This window comes from Apteryx mantelli, chromosome 6 (genome assembly GCF_036417845.1).
Source record: "Apteryx mantelli isolate bAptMan1 chromosome 6, bAptMan1.hap1, whole genome shotgun sequence".
Lineage (NCBI taxonomy): Eukaryota > Metazoa > Chordata > Aves > Apterygiformes > Apterygidae > Apteryx > Apteryx mantelli.
This window is the reverse complement of record NC_089983.1, coordinates 42,807,244-42,824,604: the sequence shown is the minus strand read 5'-3', so window position 1 is coordinate 42,824,604 and position 17,361 is coordinate 42,807,244. Positions and strand designations below refer to the sequence as shown.

Genomic DNA, 17,361 nt, shown 5'->3' with positions numbered 1-17,361 from the left:
AAACCTGTAGAACTGTCCAAGTAGAAAAAAGTGTTTAATTGTGATCACTGTGTAACTTTGGCCTCGTTCCAGTACCTAAAAGTTGGATGTCCTCCTCACAAACCCCATCCTCTTGTTGACACCTCAGAGAGACAAACGGGCTCTTGTGGGAGCGTGTTACTGCCTTGCAGGTATTTTGCTGCCTGTCAGTGTTAAGGTATGTTAAGCAGAGGGTGGGGAGGCCCTGTTCTCTGACTGCATTATATCTATTCTGAATATAAATAAAAAGACATTATTTTCCAGAGCTGTCATTTTTGTCATCTGTCATAACTGCTAAATCTATACTAATTTGGAAGAGAGAAAAATAAATACAACCCATTTCCAGTTATGAAAAGATTTACTATGTGCTAGTCCCCAGCTGGCATATGTTGGCATAACTCTGTTGAAATGTAACTGCACAGTTTCAAACTGTCTGAAAATATCCTGGATGCTTATCTGAGGAGTATAATGTTATACTTTTTATCTGCAAAAGCAATATACATCAATCACACTTCGTTGCTACTAGAAATGAAGAAGGTATAATCCAAGAAGTTTCTTTCATGGATTATAGACAGTGCTTTTCTATGTTAATCACATCATTTCTTCAGGGCATAGTTTTAGAGCTGTCTCCTGAAGTAATGAACATTCTTGTATTGAGTACTAAAATTACTGCATTTTAAGATCATGCAGATGCCTCAGGCTTGTTGGCTGTATGAACAGTGCGGGAGTACCATATAGAAGCAAGATCCCACTTAGGTCTTCCCCCAAGACTTTCTTCCAAGTACATACAAACCTTTCTTCCCTGAGTTCAGTGCAAAACTAATGAGACCCTAGGCAGACATCTGGGATCTGCTTTCTTTTAGGCTGTAGTTCATGACACAGGCTTAAACACCCAGTGCCTCTACCTTGAGTGCCTATAGACTCAGCACAGATGAACTCTATAGTTCTTTAGAAAAGAGTCCTACCCTGGGAAGGTCTACTGCAGCACAAAGAACTGTAAGATGTGGCCCCAAAGATTCAGCAGCACGCATACCTCAGTGCAGTGTCAGCGAAACACCAGAAATCAGCAGTGACGTGGCAACACAGTTGTTCACAAGTCGGCCAAGCTAAACGGAACAGTCAAGATCTGAATGCTGATCACAGGGGTCTCTGCTGTAAAGACATCGTCTGAGAGATCAACAAGTACATTGGTCAAAGAAAGCTGATACATTTCTATCCTGTTCTCTTGGTAATACAAAAATAGTATTTCTGATGATAGGGCAAACTGATTCTCAGGGCTTTTACATTTCAAGACTGTTCCTCCTGGACAGCCATTCTTCTGTGCTGAGCTCTCCAGGAGATGTACTATCTCCATTTTGAATTATTTTTAGTCTCTTGGTTGGTTTGTAGATTTCTCAGAGGACAACCTAGGAGGCTCATTTTTCTCTGGTGCAAGAAGTATGCTGTACAAAAATGACTATCCAAGCTGGAATTTTTTTCTGTATTTGTTAAGTGCTACTTCACTGTAATGATCAGTTTTCTTTAAAGACATCCAAGCTGGGTATTTTGAGGCACCAGTATGTGTTGATACATGTGATGTGTTGTGCTGTCTTCCTTGATAAATACTATTGATTCAAACCTTTAACTGGGTGGAGCCTTAGGCTGTTAACTCTCTGGGGAGAGATCCTTGATGGCCCATGAGTAGTGTATAAAGTAGGGCTATAAGGGATATGGTAAATCCACTTCTTGACATGCCCAAGGCAGAACAGCATATAAACTATAGGAATAATAATCCTTTCTCTTAAGTAAAATTAGGATTTGGGGTTGTTCTGCCAAATATCTGCAGAGATTTCAGGCATTTACTCATGTTAAATGCTTGACCTTCTGCTGGGATAATTCTTCCAACTGTAGCTCTCGCTAGCTGGCTGCTAAGTGGTTCTGCGCTTACTGATCAACAGGAACACCCTTTGTGGAAGTCATGCTCTCTAGCCATGACGAATGCATAAAAGAATGGTATAAAGATTACATAAACTCTTTCTCGTGCTAATTTCTGGCACCCTCACAAGAACAGTATAATAAATTGCCTTTGTGTTTGTTAAAATCTGTTGTAGTACTTCTTTTGAGACACGATAGCTAATCAGGAAACAATGGTAATTATGTGATAGCACACCATTATGCTTCCTCATTATCTGAATTAATGCTTTTAGCTTTAGGATCAGTCCTACAGAAAGCAAGCAAGGGCTTACAGATAACCCTGCAAAAAAAAAAAAAAGCAAACAAAAACCAAGAAAAGAATAATCACAGTGGAATAACTGAGATTTTTCCCACTAATGTGTGTACACAATTCTCATTGTATGTGGTGTTTAGATTTATGTGTGTAGAGGCTAATTTATTTGCGTTTTGGAGAAAATATGCTGAATTCTAGTTCTCCATAAGTGTAAACCAAAAGTACAAAGCAAGTGTAAGAGAGACCAGTGGCTGGTTTAATAGACGACTGGATTTAACACTGGACAGCTTGGTAGCTGGACCAGTTACGGTTTCGCCATGGGTAAGGTTCTACTAGAACAGTCCCCGTTGCAATGTCCACCTGCTGATCCCACCATGCCTGCCTTGGGGAGCACCTTGAATTCCAGCTGGCCTTGGAGGCTCGGCCTGGGGCACCCTGCTCCCGCTGTGAGCAGCCCTGCTCAGCCTGCGCTCAGGTGCCTCTGCGTCCTTGTGGCAGACCATTATGGGGCAATTTGGGGAAAAAATGGAGTAGTCGAATCTTCTTGATACTGCCACAATAACAGATGGGCTTGTTCACAGGTTCATGATAAGTCAAGTGTATCCGCAGGCACATGAACACATCTGGAGGGCATATACGAGGTTTTTTTGAAAATGCCAGCTGTATTACCCTACAGACAGTTCATGCATGGTGTAGTCGCGTGGCTGCTTGCAAGTGCAGGGGTGGTTCACAGTGAGCAAAAGGGATTTGAAATATTTAGGCAGGTTTGCCTTTTGCTTAGTCTTATTTTTCAGTCAAATGCAGTGAATTACTCTAGACTGAGTAGCACTATATAAATATCAGAGCCTTGCTGGAATACGTTTTTGAAAAGGCTTCTACAACCAATCTTGACTAAAAATTGTGGACAAATTCTTGCAGTTCTTTTGCAGTGAAAGTTCGTTGTCCTTGGTGAGAGTTAACCCAGATGAGGAGCTATAGGATGTTGTCCCCTGACACAATAAATGTAGTCGCTACGAGCTACAGGAGAAAATTCCTGTATTAGGTTCTACATTCATGGGCAGATCTGCCTGCCATAATTGAAGCTAGATTCTGATTTCTATTACTGCATCATAAATACCGAATAACTTCAGTAACTTGCCTGTGTTCCTGAATCATGCATGACAAATGTTACATTCCTAAAATACAAGTTAAATCTTTAAAATATGTACATCATCAGGAACGTTTAGGAAAAGATAGAGCTGGTAGTTGTTACTTGTAAATGTTGGCATGATTTTCTAGAAAATCTCATCCAGGAATAACCAAATCTTACAAAATTGGAAAGATTAATTCCTTCCATTATAGATTTACTAGGTGAAATTCCCTGGCCATTCTGCTCAGGCAGTACGACTTTCTGATTATCACAGCAGAATCTTTGACCTTAAAAATGCAAGAAAAGTGCTGAGGGCATTTGTCTCTCATTAAGGATAATGGGAGTTGAAAGCTTTTAGAACTTTTCAGGATTAGGTCCAAAATTTGTACATCATCGTAGCAGCACAGATGTGCCAACAAGCACAGCTTACGGAGGAGTGCAATTAAAATGAAAGGAACGGTTTCCCTCCCGCCTTCCCCTCCCTGACCCCAGGTAGTTCATTGGCTCTGCAAACCTATTTCCTAGCCCCGTTAAAAAGGGACTACAAAAACATGGGATGTAATGCTAAAGACAACCAAGACAGTAGTAGTAGTTTTGGTTTTGTTTTTTTTTTTTGAGAAAGTGACCCAAACATATTGGTGATATTTCTGTCTGGACAGTTTAGCTGTTTTGGCACAGAAAACTTGTTCCTGGAACACAGCCTACCATAGATGCAAATTCATTAACTGCTGGGTTATTACAAAGTTAATGATGAAAGACAGAAACTGCTAAGTAGGATATTGAAATGTGCATTTAATTCTTTTTCAGTGATGCTGGAAACAGTCTGACATTTCTAGTAGATCACAAGGAAAACAAATAACCTCAGCTATGGAGAGAAAAAGACAGCTACAGAAAAGGGAATTTGGGAAAAGACTTTCTCTGGACAGCAGTCTTGTGGTAAGAATAAATATTAATTTACTGACTATATCTTCTGTCGTAAAAGTATAGTTGTAAAGAAGTAGTACTCATAATGATGTACATTTTAAAAGTGTTTATCTAGTCATCACAATATCACAGCCTTTTGTGATTTTTAAGATTCCCAAAGCCAAATTGCTGGAGGAATTGCAGTGCATCCTAAATAGAAACATGTTATCATATGGAAGCATGTCACTGGATTTAGTGGATTTACACAAGGAGAGAATCCAGACAAAAGTACCAAATTTGTAATTAAAATCTTACTTAAGCCTCTGCAGGATCACTCTGTATTGTGTTATACTTAGTGTGTGAGAGCTGTGGGTAGCTGGAGCCATCTAATCAGGAATGCTGGTTTCACTGTTGAGAATACTAGGGAAAATCGGTTGATCCACTGTGGTGAATGTATAAACTACCGTATTATCATCTGAAAGAGAAATATAAATGGCACTTACTGTAAAATAACTGTTTTTTCTGTGTATAAGATTTGAATTTATTGGGTTTATATTCTAGGTTTATTTTTAGTTAATATTTTCAAATGATGGCTGAGAATAATAAGGAATTTTTATAGCTGTACTGTGGATACATGATTGGAAAATGCTCACAGATATTGAACAGTTGTGTAAAATGATAAACATGATGATGTCAAGGGCTCAGCATGCTCGTAGGACTGTTAATGGAACAAATAGTGAAACAAGCAAAGCCGAGAGAGCCAGTGAAACCCATTCCCGTTTCTTTGGCTTTTATAGAGGTTATCTGCTGAGGAAGAAGTTTGTTCCTGGCTTTTGGTAATCAAGCTGCCTTTTCTTGTTTTTTAATGCTCATACTGCTGAAAGCGGTGCTTGGAAATGCTGGGAGCGGGTGGATTTGGCATTGGCAGCCGCAAGGGCAGGGGGCAGAGTTCAATTTTTAGCAGTCACTGATAAACACCAGTTTGGCTCTTCACCCAAAAGCCACAAAGTATTAAATTAAACTTTGCTCAATGAACTGCGCTTCGTCACTCTCAAATAATGAGTCAAATGATTCACAAAACAGTACTTTAGTAAAGGGAGAAAAGGACAGCAGAAAGGTAACAGGGCAGCAGTCAGTAACCAAGCGTTCCTTTCTCAGACTGTAATGATAGTCATTTGAAGTACTCAACTCTGATTTCTTGAGAAGCTTCTCATCTCCTGTAACGTCTCCTAACGTGCAGTTAGGGACTGTCAGACCCAGCTACGCCACATCCATGCTGGTGCCAGCCCCATTGCGTGAGCTGCCCACAACCCACTCCAGGCAACAACTTCTGCCCCACTTGTTACCGCAGCTTGCTGGTCTTGGAGATCTTCTCCACTATAGAAAAAACATACCAAGAAGACTACAGAGACCTCCTAGAAAATAGAAATTCTCTTGTCCCAACTGTCTGTCTTTGGTCTGACTTCTGTATCCCAGTGCTGTAATCTGTTACCCCAATTCGTGGTGCCCGTGTGTTTCAGGCATGTTTAGCCTAGTTAGTCTCCCCTGAATTTCACACACTATCACAACTCTAATTTCCTCTGCCTTACGCTCTACCTGTTTTTTTTTCAAAGCAGAAAGCACACAAACATGATATGGCCTGAGCAGGTTTCTGTCTGTTCACTGATGCCTTTCCTTTGCCTGCTGTGCCCTCTAGCAGGTCAATGGAGTGCTCCTTCCCTTCCCCTTCTCTCCCTTTCCCTGCCCGGCCGGTGGCACCGCTCTGCCGGGCATGGGGATCTGTGCTCTTCTCTCTCAGGCCTGAGCCACCAGCTCTACAGCTCTCAGGTGGCACCAGCTGGCCAGTGAAGAAATATGCAGAGGACATTTAAAAAAGGATCATTCATTTTCCGTAGCTTTGAAATGGAGCTGTTTCTTATGATGAATTCTATCCCTTTATTTTGAAAAGTGAAACCAGTGAGGGACCAGTCTTCCCTCAGGCTTGGAACTGGTCTCCAGCACCCTAATGCGGGGCAGTCTAAGCTCCCTCCTTTTCAGACCTTACAGCTCAGTGCTCTGATAGAGAGGTAGGTTGGTCAGCCTGCAACAAAATCTGCCTTCTCAGCTTGCCCCCGTTCAGCAGGGCACGGGACGCTCACAGCACTGTTACAGCTGCCCCCGGTGTCCTGTAGCTTGTGGCAGAGAGTGCAGATTACTGTGAACTCGCAATTTTATCTAATGTGCTCTGAGCCAAACCAAATCGTCCAGGTATTGTATGTTCAGAAACGTGCTGATCCACAGGACTGAGCTCTGTTGTTAGTTTGAGACATGCAACCCCAGTGAAACAGGCTCCGGCATAAATCCTGCAGTTAAGATGCAAAGCTGGCTTCCAAGCAAGCCAGCCACCAACTATCAATATTTACACGGTGAGAGGAAAAACACGCATGGAAACTGGGTACTGAAAGCTTAGGGAAATGCTAGCAGTTGTGAACTTTGCACAAAGATATGCCTTAGTATGGAGAATAGTACTGTTTTTCCCCTAAATGTTTCATTTATGTAATGGACTAGATTCAGCCTTTACTTAATGCATTCAGATACAAATTTTCTTTTTCCCTGGGGTGGCAAGATGATCTGCTGTGGTGGCTGGGAACAAGGAACTAGGTATTTCTGGGTTCCAACCACATCTACTGCTGGCTTGGGCTTAATTTGTAGCCAAATGAGTGCACCATGCTTAATTCTTAGGCTTTCCCAGCAGTAAAGTGGGTGTAGAGAGAGCTATTTGCCAATGTCATAGGGAGTATTGTGTACGTAACCCAACCAAAAGTGCTTTTTGTAATAATCAATGCTGTTTGCATACTAAAATGCTCATAAGGACTTAATTAGAGGAAAAACAAAGACTCTGGCTCTGTGAGAAGGTGATGCTTCCTCCCTGCTCCTCAGCAAGTGGTAAGTAGGGTGGGAGACTATACCCAAGTGAAGAACAAAGTCTTCCAGCACTAGCTTGAGGTCAATGAATTTATGGCAGTTTCTGCCAGCTGCGGATCCGTCTCTGATTAGCCCCTGTTGGTGCTAAGGTGCTGAAGAAAATACGTGCGAGGGAAAGCTGAAAGGGATAATCTTTTGCAATATGTCTTGAGCATACAAACTCATCATACCATCAGGCCGACACGTCCAGTTTCCTACAATGGTTTTTGCTATTCAGTAGCAGTATACTACAGTTCAGTGTTTATTGAAACTTTCCACTGAAGAGAATTTGTGTAACTTGATTAAAGGGTGTCATCCACAAATTTAATTAACAACATATGAGCACTGTTCGTTGTTAACTGCCAGCTATTATTTCTTAACAAATTGGGAGAGACGTTCTGAGAGTTGAGTGCCTTCAGCTGTCTGTTAGTAAATCAAACTGGATGTGCTGTGACTCCGGGAAATTCAACCAGGCAAAACGGAGTACTTGGGGTTCCTCTCATTTTCTCCAAATCCCTATTCTATCTTACCGCTGTCAGTAACCTCTTAATTGTTGCCTTCTTATCATATGTCCCTCTCATTTCCCTTTTACCCTCTCTGTTGCCAGATAGCATCTGAGTCCTGTTTTACCACAATCTGCTGCCTGCTGAGGTCCTTACTTTCCACGTCCCTTTCTACTCTTGCCTCTTCCCACAGGCATTGTATTTAACCTCTTAGGCATTCAGGGCTGGACACCGTGCTTGCAAAAGTTGGCTCTGATTTCCTTTAAAACAACAGCTTCTCCTTGTTTGGTGGAGTCTTCCAGCATTATTATATCTTAGAAAGAATTCTGATTTCTGTGTGTTTAAAGGAAATGTTTCAATTTTTTTGCTCTGGACCATGAGATACAAATAGGGGTTTATGATAACATTCCTAACACAGCCTGGCTATGCTACTTTTCCCATCTGCTTCAGATTGTAATCTTCCTGTGGAATGTTTTTTCCATGATTTAGTCTACAAGTATTGCTTAGCGATATTTAAAACCAAAAAATTCCCTCTGCCTCCCTTATCTCTTGGACTCTGAATATATAGGCTATGATGCAATTTGAGGGAAGAGGGAGAAGAAGAAAGAGAGGGCTTCAAACTCCTCAGGATATCTCTCTGGGTCTTCAGAATATGAATATGAATTTCATCAGAATTTGTTGTATTCAGACTTATCCCATTGAATGATGAGTTTCAGGCTTCAAGTGATGTGGACCAATTTCGGAAACAAGATCCTTCAGACAACATGCCAGTAAGAAATTACATAGACACAAAACAATGTTCCTTAAAATGCAGGCGCAGTCACTGCTTTTTGAATATCTCAGATAAAGGGAAAGAGTCCAGTGTTGTTTCGTATGCTGCTCTACCCCTTTCCAGCTGGTGTGCCTTGGGAAATAAGCTTTAAAATGAGGGCAGATAACCTTTTTAAAGTTTTTGTTTTTTTTTTTTAAATGCAAGTACACAAACATGTTCATAGAATGAACTTCACAGGAGATTTTTTTAATGAGCGATTACAGGTTTAATGGATATTTTAATCAATACATTACTGGAAGTTAACAGTTTGAAGCCGTGTATTTTAACAAGATTCAGAATCTTACCTTTCTTAATGTCAGATAATCCAACGAAGGAATCGATTCGACTCAATAATTCAAGTCAAAGGGGAGTCTTTCTGTTAGCCCCAATGGAATTAGGTCCCCGTGGGCTTTTAGTTAAAGATCATAGCTATTATTCCAAAAACCTCTGGCATAGCCAATGACTATTATTGCTCTGTAGGTTTTCAATATTGGCAACAGCTTGGAGAATTTTTATACACCAAAGTGCTCATTTTCATTGTAGACAAGGCAGTCACGCCTGCAGTGGCAATGATGCTTTATAGCTTTATATTCAGGTGAAACGATTATGAAATATTAAACTCATAACAATTCTTATACGTAGTCCTATGGGATCAATTATAGAAAGTAATATCCCTGTCATTTCTGCCTGATGTTTAAAAACTAAAACACACCATACACAAAGGATATACTTTCTGTAGTTTTAAAATAATTTTATAATACCTTATTGTTTCATCTGTGGTTAAACCTATGGCTAGTTTACTTTGATTTTTATAAAGTTTTTCTCTGCATATTAATTACAAGCATGATACCATAATTCTCGAAATCAAATTGATTTGAGGTAGGAAGACTAAAAACCTCTAATTCATTTTTATCTTCTAAATAACAGAGCTATGTCACATCAAGTATTATGACATTAGTAAAATCTTTTGTCCTGTACGTGAGTTGGTTATAAGATGAATAGACAGATGACACTCACAGAACAAGATGTCCCTCTGTCCTTCTGGATTGCTATGTGTGTGTATGGAAATGGAGGTCAAAGCCATTGCTGTGATTGCTGAAGTGCTTCTATTTTGAGTTAAAATAAAGTGCAAAATTGATAATCTTAATAGAATATATTTATTTGCAATACATGGCTTAGATGTCACCTACCTCTGTGTAAGATTGTTTTCTGTCTAGGATGTGATACATGGTTAATAAAAAAGAAACAGGACTTTTTGAAGAACATTTTACCTCATGATGTAGCTTAAATCCTTTAGGTTTTATTAAAAAGAACAGCCTTACAAAGTGAAATAGTGTGAATATTTCATGATTTTAAAAGTGCTCATAAATAATATTTCCATGTTAAATCCTTCACTTAAGCATGTGTAGTCAAAAAGAACTAGTGAATGAAGCTATAGGTAAAAACAAGGTGGAAATGGATTTTTCTGCATTCTCTTTTCTCTTCAGGCTAAAATAAAAAAAGAAGATGAATGTGAAAACATATAGAAAAATACATTTAATGTTCTTTAAAAAATGATTTTAATAAAATTAAAGCACTTAGTTCCTTAGTACTGCTGTAATAAAGACATTTTTGATGTGACAGGGTTTCTTTGGTAATAGCGTTTATTATTTGGCATATGGGGGTGGCGGGTTGAACAGGCAATGCTATTAAAAAAGCTAATGAAAGGTTTGATTGTATTTCAAGTTCTCCTTAAAGAAGTTCTTCAACAAAATGAAAAACAACCCGCCCGCCCCCCAAACAGACCCCAAGCCAATCTTTTAAGTAACTTGTGTGGGTTGGGGAGGGTGTTAGAACATCTCCCTGCCACCAGGGCCACACTGGCTACTCTATTCACTGCGGTGCTCTTTGAAAATGATGCACGCCCTATCCTTTGCCTGATCCAAACTGTCCAGTTGCCTCCAAGCCCCTTTTGATCGGGAAAAAGTCAATGTTTCAAGCTGTGCTCTTTATTTGTGAGGATAATTCCCAGCCTGACTGCACACGTGGTTGGCCCTTACAACTGTGGTGGCATTTAGCTGGGGAGATTTGAGAACAGAGTATCTTTTTGAAGCAGCCAGCATTTATCAAAGTAAAAGTTTTTGTTTTATTTAAAATGAGGCTTTTACTTTTAAAAGCAAGCTGCAGTGAAGTGCTTCTTTGGTGGCTCGTGAACTGTGCCCTGCCTCTTTCATTCTGGTCACACGCTCCTGTGAGTCCCTGTAGGATTAGCTTTAATGACACCACTCCGTTATAATAAGGGTAGCAGTGTAATATAATGAATTGTACATGATTATGGGAGTAATACCTACATCTAGCCTACCTCGGGTTGCATTAGTGTCACGTGCAAAAACGCTTAGCTGAATCAGAGACCTTTGCTGAGAATCAATGATGTGTTATCAGTGATCAAGGCAGAGGGCTAGCAGCCAGGTGTTTTGGGTTTAAGTCCAAAATCTGTGACCTTTAATGAATTTCTGACTCAGTTTTCTCATCACTAATCTGGAGATTATAATAATTGGTTACTTGCAGTGTATGCTGGGAACGGTCTGTTATTAGCATGTGCCTGTAGCTTGCCTTGGTATCTTCGGCTGCAAGGTGCCACCCAGAAAGTGGCATTATGGCAAAGCTCTGAAGAGTGCCGTGCCAGGAGTGCGGGAGGGGGGACTCCTGCTGTGTGGGAGTTAAATCCAGTGAAGGGAACAGCCTTGTCTTTTTGCTGGTTGATTCTGACATTCACAGAATCACAGAATCACAGAATCACAGAATCACTGAGGTTGGAAGGGACCTCTGGAGATCATCTAGTCCAACCCCCCTGCTCAAGCAGGATCACCTAGAGCACATTGCACAGGATTGCATCCAGGCGGCTTTTGAATATCTCCAGAGAAGGAGACTCCACCACCTCTCGGGGCAACCTGTTCCAGTGCTCTGTCACCCTCACAGTGAAAAAGTTTTTCCTCATGTTAAGATGGAAGTGTCTGTGTTTCAGTTTGTGCCCGTTGCCTCGCGTCCTGTCGCTCGGCACCACTGAAAAGAGTCTGGCCCCATCCTCTCGACACCCTCCCTTCAGATACTTGTACACATTGATAAGATCTCCTCTCAGCCTTCTCTTCTCCAAGCTAAACAGGCCAAGCTCTCTCAGCCTTTCCTCATAAGAGAGATGCTCCAGTCCCCTAATCATCTTTGTGGCCCTTCGCTGGACTTGCTCCAGTAGTGCCACATCCCTCTTGCACCATAAACATATATCAATCAATGTATTTTAGCATTTTTAAATGAAAGGTGTCATTAAAAATACTGGCTAGTCAAATGCTGACTGATGTTCTAGTATTGCTCCCTGTTTCATTTTTTTCCACCTAAAACTGCTGCCGAATTTGATATGAATCTGCAAATATTCTGAGTTGTCTCAAAGCTTATATTCTGTGTGTTTGTGAGTTTACAATTTAAAATTTTATTCAGTTCTGTTTGGATACGACACCAGAAGAAAAGTATGTACCAAGGGTGTATCATGCACTGCACTAGAGAAGACATGCAGAATGTGAGCCTCAGTCAAACAGGTTTCACAGTGTGCTGCAGAAGCAAGCTAAAACATCCATGACATGCAGTGCATGTAGCTGGAGAAGATGTCAAGAGGACAGTTTAAGAAAGGCAACAGCGGTGTTGTTTTGGTGTACAAGACAAAGTATGGAAGATAACAGCAAGGAAATACATGTAATGTTACTAACTTAATAGGTTAATGTTTGCAGACCCATAGGGAAAAACCTAAAATATAGAATTGACAAAAGGAGTAAGTAAACAAAATTACTGAAACAATACTAAAACAATACTTGTGCCAATGTTAGTGTTGCCTGTGCCATTCTGCAAATCTGACAGTAAGGACAACCCCCTCACAGACGGGGGAAATGCAACATTAAAGGTAGGCATAAACCGGAGTGCTATCAGCTGTCTGCATAATACACAGCCCTGTAATCTTCCTGAAACGTGTTAGAAAAAGTAAATCCCCGTGTGGGTAGAAAGCATAAGAAACATCAACAACAGTAGAACAGAGTAAGAACAGTTTGTCTGGTGTGTTTAAAGGCACTGAGTGTGTACCAGGCCTTTGCAAAAACTGATCGAGCTATAAAGGTATTGCCAATAGCACATACTTGTCTGCATTTGCATTTATGACAAAGCATAAATCAGAAAAAGGACTGTAGTACGTCATACACTAGAAAACACAGAAAGAACCATCTGAGTGGATCAATTCACAGCAGAACCTGGGGAGAGGTGAGGAGAAAGGAGAAACTCCTGGTGGGAAAGGACTCCTTATGCTTTAGAGATAGTGATAAAACAATACCGGGGGAAACACTGTGGTCTGCATGTGCTTGAGGACATAGTTTATGAGCACAGTGATACATCTAGGGTAACAGAAGCAGATTCTACATCAGCTTGGATGAAGACAACGTAGGCTAATCAGTATCACCAAACGAGATGGAAGGTGGCACTTCTGTGTAGCAGTGGTGGATGTCTGGTTTGGATTTCATTTGCAGAAGTAAAGAAGTGAGTAAAGCACTGCAAGTCTTGATGGCGGTCAGTGGTAAACGGCATTCTTGGGCTCTGGAGCAGCCTGGCAAAATCTAACTCAAAACCTAACCATCAGTCAGCAGATGCAGGGGGTGCGAGTTTGAATGGAGTTGGCAGACCCCGGAAATTATCTTAGAAGAAGGAGGTGTCCGGCCTAGCGGGAAGGAATGGCTGCACTAGGCACCAGCCTCCCCTGAAGAACTGCAATCCTTGCTTGAAGACATACAAGGAGTGACCTACTTACTCGGATTAAAGTGAGTTTATACCAGTAGAAACCAGTGAGCCTCTTCAAGAACTGGAGAAGTTGATAAACAGTGAGCAGTACTCGCATGGCAAACTACAGAAGACATTGCTTGAAGAGGACGGAAGAATAAAAATAAAGAGCTCATATATTGCTTGAAAAACAAGGCGATAGTGTGTGGAGCGTACGGTTCCTGAGCAACACTTGGAACAACATTTCTGCTGCAAGACGCCTCAATGGTTTATTGATCAAAAGCCCTGACACCAACTGAGGCAAAGGGTGCTCAGCGAAAGGAATTCTTTACCATTTGTTGCTGCATGTCACAAGTTGCATCAATACATATAGGTGGCGACACAGTGACTGCTGAAAGAGAGCACGAGTCCCCGGAGAGCGTGCCTGGCAAACTGCCGGCTTTTGCTCTCTCCTGTCGTCAGCACATACACCTCCAGCTGCAGCGGTGAGACTCGAAGGTTAAAATAAGAGCTCTGAGAGAAATTCCTGTAGCTGATCTGCCCTTCTTTTGTTGTCATAGAAGAACTAGATGCAAAAGTGTAGGAGAAATGAAAAAGAAGTACGGACAGCAGAAGAGATGATTTTCCTAGTTCCTGCAAATGAGCTGGCAGATGGACTGAGAAAATGAAGAGCAATGATACTCTTCATCTTTTAAAAGAAGCAGAAAATATCAGCCCCTGTTGCTAAAAAAACCTCAGCAAATTTCCTGTCAGACTTTCAACACAAAAATACAAAAAAAATATAAGAAATTTAAAAAGCTTTTAACGAAATTGATTTGACTGAAGAGGAGGAACTAAAAATGAAAATGAAGGAGAAAGCAAGAGGAATGTCTGCATATATTTTGAGAGAGATTCAGAAAGGAAACATTAGCACGGTACAATACAAAGTTTGGGTGCAGCAGAAAGAAATGGTTGTCAAATGTTCAAGTCAAAAAATTCCAAAGACTGAACTAGGTGAAGTCTCTGATAATTCACAGTTGCACGTAGCAATGCTTGGGCGAAACTGGTCATAGCTTCATCTCCGTACAGCAGAGACAACTGTGTGCTGAGAATTGATTTTTGCAGGGTTTTTTCAACATCATTCACCTGGACGTGTATTAAGGGTGGCTTCTCCAAGAAACCTCACCATGGAGTTATTGGACTGATTATTGATCTTTATTTTGGATAGAGCATCGTGTTTCTGAGGAGTTTTGATGATTTGCAACTGGCGTGTGGGGCAGTCTTGGCTACCGGGGCCCATGGCAGTAGCTTTAGGTGCCTGCCGCCTGGTGACAGCCATGTCCTGCCCGCTCCTGGGTGTCCCCTGTCCCACCGGGGCTGCCCAGGCGCAGGCTGCATGCTGGAGAAGAGCTCGCGCGGGGGGAGCCTGCCCTCACTTGCGGTCTCGGGCTGCTCTCTCCCTGCTCCACAGACCCTTCCCCATGCATTATGGGGTGACAGATGTCAGTCCGGCCACAGGAGAGGAAGGGTCCCAGAAAGCTTTGGATTTAATGCGAATGTGGTGTGGCCTGCCGCACAATCACGTGCCTCGCTGCGGCAGCAAGGTCGCCTGTCACTGGACTGGCTACAGATAAACAGTTACCAAGGGAAATGGGTATAGCGGGGCCCTTATCTATTAAGCCTCCAAATACAGCAGTGTAATTGGAGGCTTTGCCTGCCCAGATGTTAAGAGCAGAAGGCCCTCTGTAATAAGAGATCTGAGGGGATTGGGGTTGACTAAATAGGGATTTTATTGACAAACCTTTTAAAATGCTTCATGCCTTCAGCAACTTAATACACACCCAGAGAAGGACAGCTCTCAGCCTCTCGCAGATGCCTAATTCTGCTCAAATACAACATTGGGAAGAAGAGAGGGAGAGAAATTATGTTCTAGGTTGTTTTAGAGTTCTGATATAATTCCCTGTCCTGCAAGACCAAGTGGCAAAGTGAATCCACCTTTGCTAGTTCAGTCATGGTGTCCTCTCAAATGTGCTATTTGGATTATTGTTGCATCCTAGAAGAGGGTATTTTTCTCTCCTGAACTTGTGTGAGTGTAAATGCACAAAGGTAAAATATATATTGGAAAAATGTGTGTAGGCATATCAAGATACATTTATTTTTATAAACAGCTATGTTTGATAAGAAAAAGCTTCCCCTGTGTTCTCGAGTTGTGTTTATTCTGTTCAGTTACTCACAATGGCTGTAGGATAGCCTTGAGTCAAAGTTACAATCTTGAACTATCTGCAAACCAAAATTTGTACCCTGTGGGGAAAATTATGAGATTCTGGTATTTGTTTTAGTCCCAGCTGGAACATCTTGGGTTTTATTACACACACACACACACACACACACCCCTTCTTTTGGCCTTGCACATTTAATTCTGTTGTTATCATTTTGATGTTTGTTAAAATAGATGACATACACAGTTTTGCTCAAAGAGTTTTCAATTTGGACCTTGAAGAATAGTGTTTCCTACTGAAAATTCCGTTAAATCATTGTATGTTTTGCCTTATGTTATGTATGTTACAGGATAAGCCTTTTCTGATTAAAAACCAGCCTGCCAAAGGGCTGACTGCATTTTTCGGACGGAAAACATTTTGCTTTACATTGTCAACAATGCTGTGCAAAAGCGTGCGGTGTCAGTTGAACGTGTGTGTTGTTAGCACCCTGGGGGCAGGGACGCTCGTGGGGAGATATGCTCGTGTCAAGCAGTTTCCTAGGTATCCTCTAAGCGCTTGTCGAATTCTAATTGCTCCGAATAGCTTTGCTAGCAACATGTCTTTAGTTACTTCTGTTCTTGCCCCTCGCAGCTTGCCTATCTGCTTTTGCTTTTAGGGCCTCATTTGACCCAGATAGGAAGTGAACTAGGATCACTGTGAAGCATTTAAAATGACTGGGCATTAACATCTGGCATTACGGGTAGCTGACAGTGTAAATCCAGAGAATTTTTTGGCAGTGGGTATTTTTTCTGGTGTACAAAGCAGCTCCAAGTCATTTTGGCTGGGAAACAGTTTCCCAGTTCATTTCTAGAAAACATGTTTTCACTATAATAATACCTTAGAGTTTTTCATTACAGTGAAAATCTCTAGTAGGTCTGAGGGGAAAAATTAACCCTACTGTTTCCAGGCACCCAATAAGTTTTCCCTTTTTCCTGAATTTATGAGTTTTTGCAAGGATGACTCACAATGTGATCATGTTTCAGGGTAGTGGTTTCTCTCGCTGAATCCAAAACCAACATATAACTGCTCATAAAGCTCCTATGCATCCTCGGAGATGCACACGTACAGTGCATGGCTCCTCCCAAATCCTGCTGGTCTCCTTTCCCCTCCAGCGTTTTGTTCAGTGTACAGGGTATTGAAACAAAGTTTTACTGAAGTAAGAATTGCTTCCCAGGTTCTTTCAAGGTTTTATAGCATGCAAATAGCAGTCCCAGTCAAAATGAGCGAGATTTGGCTCTTAATGAAAATTATCTTATTTTTATTGTTGTGTAAGTAGGTTAAAACATACGTGCTTATCAAAGATGTTTGCTGAAAGACAGATGCTTTAATTAAGTGACTTCCCTAGGTGTGATACCAGATTCCTCTGAGCTGTGAGCATTTGGCCAGGTCAGAGTGGCTATTTCCAGTCTGGAAAATTCTGTTCATTATTTTGACACTTTGTTTTCAACCAAAAACCTAAAAACATTGAGAATGTGTCCTCTTAAGCTGAATTGAAAATGTCTCTTTCACTTTCTTCCCATTTTTGCTGCAATGCCCTCAGAGAGTTGTCCTTTATGTGCTGCCTGTTCCCCTGCTGCCCAGCTAGCCTGGGCCCCGTACGGAGCTCCAGGTGCGACTGCCGTCCACCGAAGTGCTACCTCCAGAGGGAAACCAGTCCCGGCCGCTGCTCCCTGCGTGGCAGTGAGGACATAGGCTCACGTAGGGTACACAGCAGGTAAACTAGGCTGCTCCTTGTGACCCTAAAGACACCGTGCACAAGAATACAAACAAAACCCTTCTGACTCATTTAAAGGAAAAGTGTGTGAGTGTGTTTGTGTTTAAAT

General features: G+C 41.5%; 1 protein-coding gene across 1 annotated transcript in view; it reads left to right on the top strand.

Annotated features, from left to right (window-relative positions):
• The window catches only part of NCKAP5 (NCK associated protein 5), a 388,365-nt gene that overhangs the window by 16,046 nt on the left and 354,958 nt on the right, over nucleotides 1–17,361 (top strand). The window contains exon 2 of the mRNA XM_067299354.1: nucleotides 4,161–4,289. Coding sequence (XP_067155455.1) covers nucleotides 4,221–4,289 — 69 coding nt within the window. The 5' untranslated portion in view covers nucleotides 4,161–4,220. The remainder of the gene's footprint in view (nucleotides 1–4,160; nucleotides 4,290–17,361) is intronic.